Below are 11,863 nucleotides of genomic sequence, written 5' to 3'. Positions count from 1 at the left end.
ATGGAAATGCCTCCAGAGAAGGGCAATGGAGCTGCTGGGGAAGGGTCTGGAGGCCAAGTGTGGGGAGGAGCAGCTGAGGGAGCTGGGGGTGCTGAGCCTGGGGCAAAGGAGGCTCAGGGGAGACCTTCTGGCTCTGCACAGCTCCTGACAGGAGCCTGGAGCCAGGTGGGGGTCAGGAACAAGGGACAGGACAAGAGGAAACAGCCTCAAGTTGCCCCAGGGGAGGCTGAGGTTGGACCTGAGGAGAAATATCTTCCTGAAAAGTATTGGTTTAACCTGTGCCAGGCTGCCCAGGGCAGTGGTGGAGTCCCCACCCCTGGAGGGGTTTCCAAGCTGTGGAGATGTGGTGTGAGGGACACGGGGCAGTGGGGACCTGGCAGGGATGGGGAATGGTTGGACTCAATGATCTTCAAGGTCTCTTCCAGCCAAAAGAGTTCTGTTCTATGGTTACATATGACTTAGGTCAACACAGATGAAGAACCTGGAAAGAACTTCAGGTCCTGCTAATGACTTTGGGCTTTTGGCAGGATAAGCAACCTGTGCCTGTAGAAGCTAGTGAAGAGGAGGCTGGGCTTGGGAAGATCTGGCACTCCTGAGGAGCACCCTCTGAGCTGGGGGGATGGCCCTGTGCTGTTGGCTCTCACCTTGAACCTGTCCTGTTTGCCAAGACTAATGACAGCCCATAAACTCCCAAAGGACCTGGCAGGCACCTTTTGAAGGTGTTGGGAAAACGGATAACCCAGGACTACAAAGGGATGTCACCTCTAATTAGCAATGTCATTCTAGAAAACATAGTAAGTTATGGAGCCAGCAGAACCTAATTGAGATCCAACACACCTTTGGCTTGCCTTCAAAAGAACTTTCAGCTTCTGAGGTGACTCATTAGTGCACGTGTTGTCCAGGGCTGGGGCGTGGGCTGGGTTTTCTGTTTGGCTGTGTTTGCATTGCTGGAGAAAGATAAAGATTTCTCATCACTTCTAACCTGGCTGGGATGAGAACGTCCAATAAAAGGCAGGAAATTTCCTTCTCTCCTTTGGGATCTATAAAAACTCCCCCAACGGCTCGTTGGCATGAGAAGGAAGGTGCAGGGCTGAGATGTACAGAGCAGGTTTAATGATTAAATCATCTGGTGTGGAGGCCTCTTGAGATCCTACTGAGCTCTGTCGTGGATTTTTAGCTGGTGGGATCTCAACAGAAAACACTCCAGGAGATGTTTGTGTGCAGAACATGATGCAGGACCAGAAGAACACATCATGCTGCCAGCACATGTCTCTGAGTGACAACGTAGGGGTTTGGGAGGTTCCTCAAGCCCTGGTGGGAACAGCCTCCAGCCCCTGGGGCTGAGCTGCCCACCCTGAGCAGCTTCTCAGAGCAGGTGCTGGCTGAAGAAGTCCCATCTCCCCATCCAGCAGCTGCAACCCATAAGCCTTCTGAAGCTCCTGCACAACCAGCAAGGAGCTGCTCCCCACAGGGACTGAGCCACGTAGGGGTGGTGGACTCAAGGAGCTTAAAAGCCCTGAACTAATCTCCTACTGCCATCAAATCATCTTCTGTGGGAGGAAACTGGTCAAACTCCACCAGGAGGAAAGCTTTGCTGGGCTGTAAACCACCACCTTTATTGACAATGTCTGGTGCCAAGCCTGGGAAAGGAGAAACCCTCCCAAGCCAAAGCCACCGTGGAGGGTTTTATGGGGCACATGAACCCTTTGGTTTATGGCAGCTGGTTCCAGAAGGCTGCTCAGCGTGGCACAGCCACCTCCCCAGGAGCTGCCTTGCTCACCCCCGAGCAGGCAGGAGGCTTCACCCTCCCCCAGCATTGTCCAACCTTTCCCCCATCCCTGCCAGGTCCCCACTGCCCCGTGTCCCTCACACCACATCTCCAGGGCTTGGAAACCCCTCCAGGGGTGGGGACTCCACCACTGCCCTGGCCAGTCTATTGCTTTCCACCTTTTTCTTCATCCAAGGTGAGAAGCTTGATCCTCATCTCTGTGGACAAAGGCCCACACAGGGAAGAAATTCTTCCTCAGATCCAATCAAAACCTCCCCTGGCACAACCTCAGCCCATTGCCTCTTGTCCTATCACTGGTTACTGACAGGCTTTTTTGGGCCAAATGTCATCTGCAAAGCTGTAATGTTAATGGCCTGGACTAATACCAACAGTGAGAACCTTCAGGGTTCCTCAGCTAGGAACTTCTAGACAACCAAATTTCCAGGCTCTGGCAACCTAGAATCATAGAATCTTTTAGGTTGGAAGGGACCTCCAAGATCATCAAGTCCAACCATTGAGCCATAAGGGCTCTAAAGTCCTCTGCTAAAACAGATCAGAATCTGTCAGGGTTGGAAGGGACCACAAGGATCCCCCAGTTCCAACCTACCTACAGCAGCACTGGCACCTGAGCCCCACTGCTCACAAGTCCTAACCAGGTAGTTACTGGAGGTAGACAGGTTGTTGGAGGGTAAAAAACAACCTCCCTGAGTTGCTTGTGTAGCAGGTACTAAACACACCCTTCTGGGGCCTCTCAGGACCTGGGGCCTCACCAACATCAGCTGGCAAAATACAAACTAGAAATGCCAAGAGCCAAGGACTTGACTCTACCAAGAGATGGTTTCAAGAGCAGCTTGCAGTCCAACTCAACACAGAATGAAAGGAGCACACCAAAGAGAGACACAAGAGATGAACCAACCTCTCCAGCAGTGAGAGCCCAGCCCTAGGGGCACACAGCTGAGAACACTGGCTGAAACTAGGCACAGAAGTGTTTGGGGGTTACCTGTAAGAACTTCTGAACACCACACCTTGGGGCTGCAGGAGACAAGAGGCATCGTGGTGTGAGACCACAGCTCTCAGTCTGTTATCCCAGCAGAGCAAAGGAACATGACAACAGCAGGACAACTCCCACCTCACTGTTCCTCAGCAAGCTGCCTTGTCCTGTCTGCCAAGAAGATCTCCCCTACATGATGGGTGTCCCTGGATCTCCTGAGGAGCACCTCAACTGCAAACCCAGCATTCTAGCCTTCCTCAGCCCAGCTGAACTGTTTTAAAGCAGAGCCTTGGAGTGACAGATCCCAGCCCCTGAGAAACCAGCTTGTTTTTCTTTTAACATCTGAAAGCCCTTAATAATGAGCCAGGTCTCCACCCCTTGGGCTGCAGCATGACTTACCCAGCTCTGGGTCAGTCTGTGAGGTGAGGGTCGAGGTCAGGCCAGGCCATGGTGCAGAAATACTGCTCCTCTGAGCTCTGGTGGGACAGGGGATGAGGGAGGTCCCTCTGGGACAGGGGTGTCTTGAGTTAGGTCAGATCACATGCATGATATCCGTGGTTGAAGGCAATGAAGAAGTCAATGCTTGCTCCTCTGAGCTCTGGTGGGACAGGGGTGTCTTGAGCTAGGTCAGATCACATGCATGATACCCGTGGTTGAAGGCAGTGAAGAAGTCAATGCTGCAGCCCTGCAATCTGGGCATTCCCAAGTGATAAAGCTGAAGTCAGAAAGCTGGGGACAGAGTTTTGAGCAGGGCCTGTTGGGACAGGACAAGAGGGGATGGTTTGAAACTAAAAGAGGGAGATTTAGGCTGGAGAGAAGGAAGAAATGTTTGACCCTGAGGGTGGTGAGCCCCTGGCCCAGGCTGCCCAGAGAGGTGGGCGCTGCCCCATCCCTGGAACCATCCCAGGTGAGGTTGGATGGAGCTCTGAGCAACCTGCTCTAGCTGGGGATGTCCCTGGTTGGACTAGATGGCCTTGAAATGTCCCTTCCCACCCAAACCCAGTTTATGATTGTCTAAAGTAAGCACTTCCTGAAACAAAATAATAAAATAACTCCCAAACCCCTGAGAAGCCAAGGAAGATCTTCCTGCTGCAGCCATCCCCTTGGCTGTAGTTCAATATTTACACAAGAAGGAACAAGTGACAAACAAATGGGATAAATGCCAGTCTGGGAAATCATCTTTGCTTCTTTTTGGCCCATTTTTTTGGGGCCAACCTTTTGGGTGGGAAGCAGAGAGTATCTGCTACTGAATCTACCTCTTGCTAAGGACATAGCCTCAAATGCTGCTTCCCAAACCAGACAGCAGTTTGGTGGCAAAGCTGGGAGCTAATTGTCTTAAATTCTAACACACTGCCCTGCTGAGGGGACTGTTTTTGGCAAAGGTGACCTGAATGTCTCACTCCTGGCACCTTCTACCACCCACCCAGGTCTGGGGACAGGCTGAGCTGTGTAAACACACGGTATCTGGGTGCAGACAGCACCAGATAAGAGCCCTGGCTAGGTGACAGCACATCAGTGGAAGCTTCAGGAGTGGGAGGGAAGAGACACAGCAGGAGAAGGGGTGTTGTGACAGAGCAGGAGGCAACTGTAGTGGTACAAAGGATTTTAATATATAATCACTCAAATGACAGTGCACTATAAATAAAACATGATAAAAACACAAAAAAAGAAAACAACATTTTATAATTAATAACCCTGAATTCTTCACTTTTTTTTCCTGAACAGCTCCTTTGGATAAATAACAAGAAAGGTACCAAAAAGTACTGCTAGAAAGATGGTGATGGTGAAAAACTCCTGGGGCTGTTAAAGTGCTCGGAGAGGTTGTTTGCCTCATTTTTTGGCAGGCCTTGGGAACTTCTTAAACTCCTCCTGTTTCTTGAAGAAGAGCTGAGCGAGGATGTGATCTGCTGTCTGGTGGAAGTACTCGTTCATCCGAAGGGTTTCCAGCTAGAAAGATAAAAAGAGAAGGTTTTAAAAAGAATAATAGCTACCCAATGAGTTTTAGTGGATTCATTAGGGTCTTCTTAGACTCTGTCTCGGCACAAAAGCACAAAGCTGAGGTGCAGGAGAGGAGCAGAGCTGAAGATTTTCCCCCCTCCCCTTGCCCGGGTGAGTTCTCACCTGGTTCCCTGTGCTGTAGGCCAGAATCAGAAGCAAATCCTCGTCGCACACGCTCTTGATGTAATGTTGGGTTCCCACAGGGAAAAATATGACATCTCCAATGCCAATGTTGAAGTTGGCAGTGACTCCAGAGAGAATAACTCCAACCTGTTGCAAGTGAAGCAGCAATTTTGGACACCAGCCACCTCCAGCGTGCTGCTGCTGGATGAATACGCAGCGACGGTGCCGGCACGGGTTGAAATCAGCTCACTAGCTGTGATAGTGGTACCAGCACTCTCCCCAAGACTCCAAAAAGTCTGAATTTCTCAGTAAGAACATGGTGAGCAGTTATATGATGGTGTCTTCCCATTCCATCTCCATTATCTTTGTGCTTCACATTTGCACCGAGTCAAAAAGATGGAAGAAAACCCTTAACACAGCCTAAATTGTTTCTGTTTAGCTGTTCCTCAGAGGTGCCAAATCCAGAGTATTGGGTTTTTTATTGTGTGCTCCTAGCATTCAGGAGACAAGAGTGTGCAGTGACAGGACAAGGGGGAATGGTTTTCAACTGAAGGGGAGTAGGTTGAGACTGGATGTGAGGAAGAAGTTCTTCAGTAGGAGGGTGGTGAATAGATCTCTGGGTGCTCTCTTGCTGGAGGTGTTCAAGGCCAGGTTGGATGAGGCCTTGAGCAACCTGGTCTAGTTAAGAGGCAACCCCACCCACGGCAGGGAGGTTGATTAGATGATCTCTAGGATCCCTTCCAACCTAAACCAATCTATGATTCCACCTGGGATTTTGCTGAACAACAACAACATGGACAAATTCTGCTCCTCGTATAAGCCCTCTTAGACTAGCCAATGCAACTGAGACCAAAATGTGGTGTGGAGGAGGAAAGCGTGGACACCAAAAGTTCTGTCACCCTTCTAACTGTGCTGTTACCCATCAGGGCTGGGCATAGATTAATAAACCACTCATTCCAGCCCCAGTGCCTTCCCCTGGGGCTGGCAGGGCTCACCTGCCCACAGCCACTGATGACGTAGCCCATCTCGTTGGCGTTGAAGTGGAAATGGGGCTGCCCCAGCCCGTTGCTGAAGATCCTCAGAGTTGCCAAGGTGAGCGTGTCCTCGTGCTGCAAAACAGGACAAAACCATCCAGAAAACCACCTCAGGTTTGTCCTATCTCTGTTATACATGAGCAGGCAGCGACGAGCCCACGGGATCTGCAGGCTCTGCCTCAGGTCGATGCCTCCAGTTGGGAGCTCTTACCCTGTGGAGGGACTCACTAAATATCTTCTCTGTTTCATTGAGCCCTGTGCTGTTCCTTCTGTAGCGAGCCCACTGGAAGACTCCTCCTGGAAAAGGATGTTCTGCTGACCCTACAACAGAGACAAACAAATGAGCATTTCCACCAAGCTTTGGTTGATGTTGTTTCTCCATGTCTTGGCCACTTTCAAGTGGTTACCACGACGTTTCCCCACCCACTGGATTTTTTCCATCCCAAATTGCAATTGATGACAACACACTTGAAGAACACGTTGACTGCCCTTGGGTTAATCCACATTAACCTTCAGGGCACTGATGGTGTGTGGCAGCATTTCATAAAGTGCTGCCAATGCAGAGCATTTGTGTCTGAGTGCACAGATCTGTGTCACACATCTATTCCTCGTGGCCTCCAGAAGCTGTGTGTGGAGCTCCACACCTACATCTGCTTTTTGGACAGGCTGGGATTAAGTTTTGGCCTGAGGTCCTCACTGATAATCAGTTTGTACAGAGGGTTGTTTAATACAATTGTTGATAAATCAAAGAGTGAATCTGGTTCAAGGCTGGTTGTGAAGCTCTATTTGTAAAAGAAAAGGGGGGACAGCATTAGGTGCATGGTAAGTTTGGGTCTGAGGGGGGAACCCCTCTGCTGGGAGGCCAGGCTGAGAGAGTTGGTCTTGGGCAACCTGGAGAGGAGAAGGCTCCATGGAGACCTTCTGGTGGCCTTTAAGTATCTGAAAGGGGCCTACAAGAAACCTGGGAAGGGACTTTTTACAAGGGCCCTTGAATCTTGAGCTGGGAAGTTTTAGTGTGTGCCCTGCTGCTTCCTGCCATTCTACCTGTCTTGCAGATAGAAGCATTAGAACCAAAAGGGTGAGCTACTCTGAGATAACAATCAGGTTCTACATCATCAAATTGATGTATTAGCAATATAGTTGTCATTTTATCTCCTTAAATTCATATCATTCCTCTCTATATTTTTCAAGTTCTGTTTCAGCAAGCTGGGCACAGGTCCCCTGCCCTTCTGGAAGCTCTCCCATCTGGGGTACCTTTGAGGTTGTAGAAGTACTGCCACACAAGGTTCTCTGGAGACTGCACATAGGTGGCATTTTGCACAAGCTCACTGAGGTTGGGTGGGAGGTTAACTGCTTGATCTTCTTCTTGTTTCTTGAACGTCCTGATGAAGTTGACTCCACCTTGTGGCTGTGGGATACATGATACATGTGAAGTTGACAAGATACACAACAAACTAGGAGTCAAATTTTGCCTCACTGAATGACCCACCAGAGTTCCTGGTGGCAGATGAATCCTTGCTCTCAAGGATTTGCTCTTGTCAGTGAGGACAGACCTGGTTGCTTTAACTGCCTCACCCTGTTCATACTCTGTTTTGTTCTGCCCTTCCTCCTCAGTGACCACAGAGCCTTGGAGCAGAAGGGAAACTCAGACTCTCCCATCAAACTCTTTCAGGATGGGAAGGTCTCTCAAAATTCTGTGGTTGGAACATGCAAAGTCTTCAGACTCTGCAGAAACTCTGTGGCTGTTTGGACATTGCCAACTAGTCCGTTCAGATAAAATCCATTTTAACAAGGAGATAATTTCCTATGAGACCTTCTCATGCCACAGAATTCATCAAGGAAATTAGCTTTGGGCTTCACTGTCCTTTTCCCTTCCACCCCTGGAAATATGGAGGATGCTTCAGGAACTGGGGGTAAATGTGAAAAGGAGAAAGTTTGCTGGTGAGAGCATCATGATTGACTTCTGCTCTTGTACAAAGGAACTCACAGGGTGGCACAGTGTTACATGAAGGATGTGTGCACATCCTTCCACACTGCTGGGACTGAAGAGAACAGCTCAGGTAGGGAAAACCCTCTCTAAAAAACACAGAGAGAGAGCCTGGGCTGTGATGATAATGTGTAGAAGACTAGACAGAGGGTGGCCATCCCTTCATACCAACCTTTAATGCTCTAGCTGCTATATCCTCTGGGGTAGAGAAAAATGCATCATCTACGTCCAAGGTCTGAAGTTCTTCATGTGTTGTGAAAAACAGCAAGAACAGACAATCTTCTGACCCTACATTCTTGATCCAGTGCACAGTGTTCCTAGGGAAGAAGATCACCTGGCCAGCAGTGACGTTGTAGGTGATGACTGTGCTGCCATCTGCACCAATCACTCCGATCCAGGCAGTGCCCTGCAACAGAACCCCAACACAATGGTGGGAATGAAGGTCTTCTCCTTGCATCTGTGTGGCAAACCAACCACAGAGTCATAGAATGGTTTGGTTGGAAGAGACCTTTAAGAGCATTGAGTCCAACCCTTCCCCCATCCCTGCCAGGTCCCCACTGCCCCGTGTCCCTCACACCACATCTCCAGGGCTTGGAAACCCCTCCAGGGGTGGGGACTCCACCACTGCCCTGGGCAGCCTGGCACAGCCCTGGGCAACCCTTGCCAGGGCGACATTTTTCCTCATGTCCAACGTAATCCTCCCCTGGGGCAACTTGAGGCCATTTCCTCTTGTCCTATCACTTGTTCCTTGAATAATTCAAATGACCTGAATGCTGTCAGGGAAACACAGATCTGACACACTCGCCTTTTGTGAACTTAAATCCAGAATAACATTTTAAGTGACAACATTTTAGGTTTAAAGGAACACATGACAAATGCTCATTGCTCATACTTAAAGCATTTCTCATTAAAGAGGCTGTGAACAGCTTATGGAGGAGACATCTTTGACCAAAAAATGCTGGAGAGAGGACCAGGTGTTTGATGCCTTACCCACCCAGCCGGTGATGGGTTTCTATGCTGATCAAAATATGAAGAATTATTTTTAGAAAGAAATTAATAATTGAAATACATCTAAGTACCTAGGCCTCCAAAGAATGATAATTGGATAGTTTTGTTTTCCAATTAATACACTGCCTTGAATTCTCACAGTGAGTTTCAATCTTTTTTCTTTCTTTTTACAGATTTGAAATCTGACGCTCGGTTGAGACAAGGCAAAAACTATCCAAAGAGATTTATTTTGGGGATAAAAACCTACAACTGGGAAAGCTGAACTAACCAGACAATACCTGCAGCAGGTAGCCATGCTCGTTGGCATTAAAATGCCAGTGGGGAGCTCGAAGCCCTTGGCTTTTGATCCGTAAGGTTCCAAAAGTCATTTTGGAGCGATGGTGGTTGATGCTCTCTCCAAATTCCATTTCTTCCTCACTCTGATATTCGTTTACATCCTTCCTGAATCTTGCCCACTGAATTTCACCCCCTGGGTAGTTATGTACCTGTAAAGTTAGGGAGAGTGGAGAATGGTGTTAATTAAGGATTATTGTATTCATTGTGGAGAGTGGTGACTGTACAACCCAAAAATACTCCAGGAAATTCTTGGTCTGGGGAATAGCAAAGGGACATTTCCTCTTGCTCTCTGTGTGGATTCTCTCTGTGTTTATTTCAGACATTGGAATTATTTGAGTCATTTAGTAATTTTCATTGGAAAATTAATGGCATAGTTAAATCAAACATAAAAAAAAGTACCAGAATGGTTGTTGTTGGTTTAAAGTGCCCTATTATCTGCTCAGTCTTTTGTCCTCTTTTGCTGAAAAGCAGAAACTAATCAGGATTTAGCTTTTATATAAAGATATATTTCAAATATATACATATATTTCAACCCTTTTGGAGAAAATGTGTCCTCAGGGCCAACCTCAACCTCCCCTTGTGCAACTTGAGGCTGTTCCCTCTTGTCCTGTGGCTTGTCCCTTGGGAGCAGAGCCCGACCCCCCCCTGGCTCCAGGCTCCTGTCAGGAGCTGTGCAGAGCCAGAAGGTCTCCCCTGAGCCTCCTTTGCTCCAGGCTCAGCACCCCCAGCTCCCTCAGCTGCTCCTCCCCACACTTGGCCTCTAGACCCTTCCCCAGCAGCTTCGTTGCCCTTCTCTGGCCCCGCTTCAGCCCTTCAAGGTCCTTCCTGGAGTGAAGAACCCAAAACAAACCTAGGATTTGAGATGTGGCCTCACCAGTCCCTAGTACAGAGGTATTTGATCTTTCTGGTTTTGTTTCTCCAAATTTCATACTCAGTTCAGAATCACACACAAAATGTTGCCTTGTCTCACAAGCCTCATTTGTTGGAGCCATCATTTAGGTCTCCAGGAGGCACTCTGGAGATCCACACAACTTCCAACATCTGTTAGGAACTGGAGCAATACACTGTCAAGAAGATTGGGTCTTTCCCCATGGGCTTTAAAAGAACCTGGACAACAGGTTTAGATCATAAAAAAATAGTCAGGTTAAACTTCTCTGTTTGCATCTAGAATATTATTGCAGAAGGTGACCAGTTTACCTTGGATTTCCCCAGGTGATTCAGGAACTGGAACTTGACATCCACACTGTTTTCATTTGGATGTGGGGAGGATTCACCATTGTCTGGAGCACCTGGGTCTCTCACGTAGGCCGTGGTGTTCACGTAGACCAAGGACAGAACCAGCACCCCCACTGCAGTGGTGATAATGCAGGCCAAGAGACAAACTAGAAAGACTTTCATGAGGGACCAGCTGCTCTTTTTTCCCTGAAAGGAATAAAAAGTCCCCCCAGACAAAAAAAAAGATGAAAGATTAAATGCTGAAAGGTTTTCTCGTTGCTGTTTGTGATCTATGCCACAAAGTGCTGAAGAGCTGTAGCCCCAACTCATGGCAAAAACCTTCAGCTCTGGGCTACAGACAGGCCAGGAGGGGGAAATTTCATCTGTACTAATTGCTCTGGGTGTAATTTACTGAAAACTTTGTGGACATGCAGGTTTCTGAGGAGGGTGAAGGAGAACACAAGTTCTTTATAAAAGGCCAAGGCACTTCTGGCAGCATGAAGGTGAAGGTCCTCACCCTGCTGAAGATATTCAGGGTCTCCTGTCCCTTAACCTCTGTTGCTGCTGAAGTTGCAGTTTCTGAGGAGCAGAGATGGGATTTTCTGGCCCAAATTTTCAAATTCTCTGCTGATTCTGGGTGCACAGGTTGAGCTGCCTTTAAACACTTGATTTTTTGGATGGTGAGTGCCTGAAAATGAGCTATGAATGATTTCTTAAAGTTGATTTCTTAGGGTGGACAACCAGAAATTAAAAAATTGAGCATTACTTGTCAAATTTAACAAAATGACCTTTTCTGTGAAGCTTTTTGACAGAAGCTCTTTACAAATACATCTTTTATGCCAGAATAAAAGGGCTCAAATATCCCCCTATTCAATTTGGTGATAATCTTTTCTTCAGTTGAAATGATCCCCCCTTTCTAAAGCTTGGGTTCAATTAAATATCACAACAGTGATACTCACACCACAGAGTCTCACAAGGCTTTGTAGTTAGAAGGATCTGAAATCCCCATTTCTCAGAGCTGAAGGACCTTTAATTTAGAGCATTTTCACAGCAGTGGCACCAAGTCAGTAATCATTTTTAAAGCCAAAGGGATGTTGTACATATTGCAGAGTAATAATGATATTAAATAATAAAGAACATTCAACCTCAGTGCAGCTGTGTGGAGTGAGTTATGGTGTGGGGTTACAACAACCCCCTGCAATGCTGCAGGCTGGGGGAAGAGGGGAAAGTGCCCAGAGGAAAAGGACCTGGGGATGTTGGGCAACAGCTGGCCAAAGATGAGGCAGCATGTGCCCAGATGGCCAAGGAGGCCACCAGCAGCCTGGCTTGGAGCAGCACGAGTGTGGCCAGCAGGATGAGAGCAGGGATTGTCCCCCTGGGCTGGGCACTGGGGAGACCACAGC

At 48.2% G+C, this 11,863-nt stretch overlaps 1 protein-coding gene across 1 annotated transcript; it reads right to left on the bottom strand.

Annotated features, from left to right (window-relative positions):
- Positions 1-4,589: 4,589 nt before the first annotated feature.
- LOC103774319 lies at positions 4,590-10,673 on the bottom strand (the record flags this gene model as incomplete). The annotated part of the gene is made up of 8 exons (XM_008941712.1): positions 4,590-4,706; positions 4,881-5,027; positions 5,876-5,989; positions 6,126-6,235; positions 7,169-7,322; positions 8,194-8,307; positions 9,188-9,394; positions 10,443-10,673. Coding segments are annotated over 8 exons (1,194 nt in total), but the record flags the coding sequence as incomplete, so codon positions are not given.
- Positions 10,674-11,863: the final 1,190 nt, after the last annotated feature.

The sequence above is a fragment of the Merops nubicus genome, unplaced genomic scaffold (genome assembly GCF_000691845.1).
Source record: "Merops nubicus isolate BGI_N331 unplaced genomic scaffold, ASM69184v1 scaffold9326, whole genome shotgun sequence".
Lineage (NCBI taxonomy): Eukaryota > Metazoa > Chordata > Aves > Coraciiformes > Meropidae > Merops > Merops nubicus.
The sequence above is the reverse complement of the archived record's forward strand: the minus strand, read 5'-3'. Positions and strand labels throughout refer to the sequence as shown.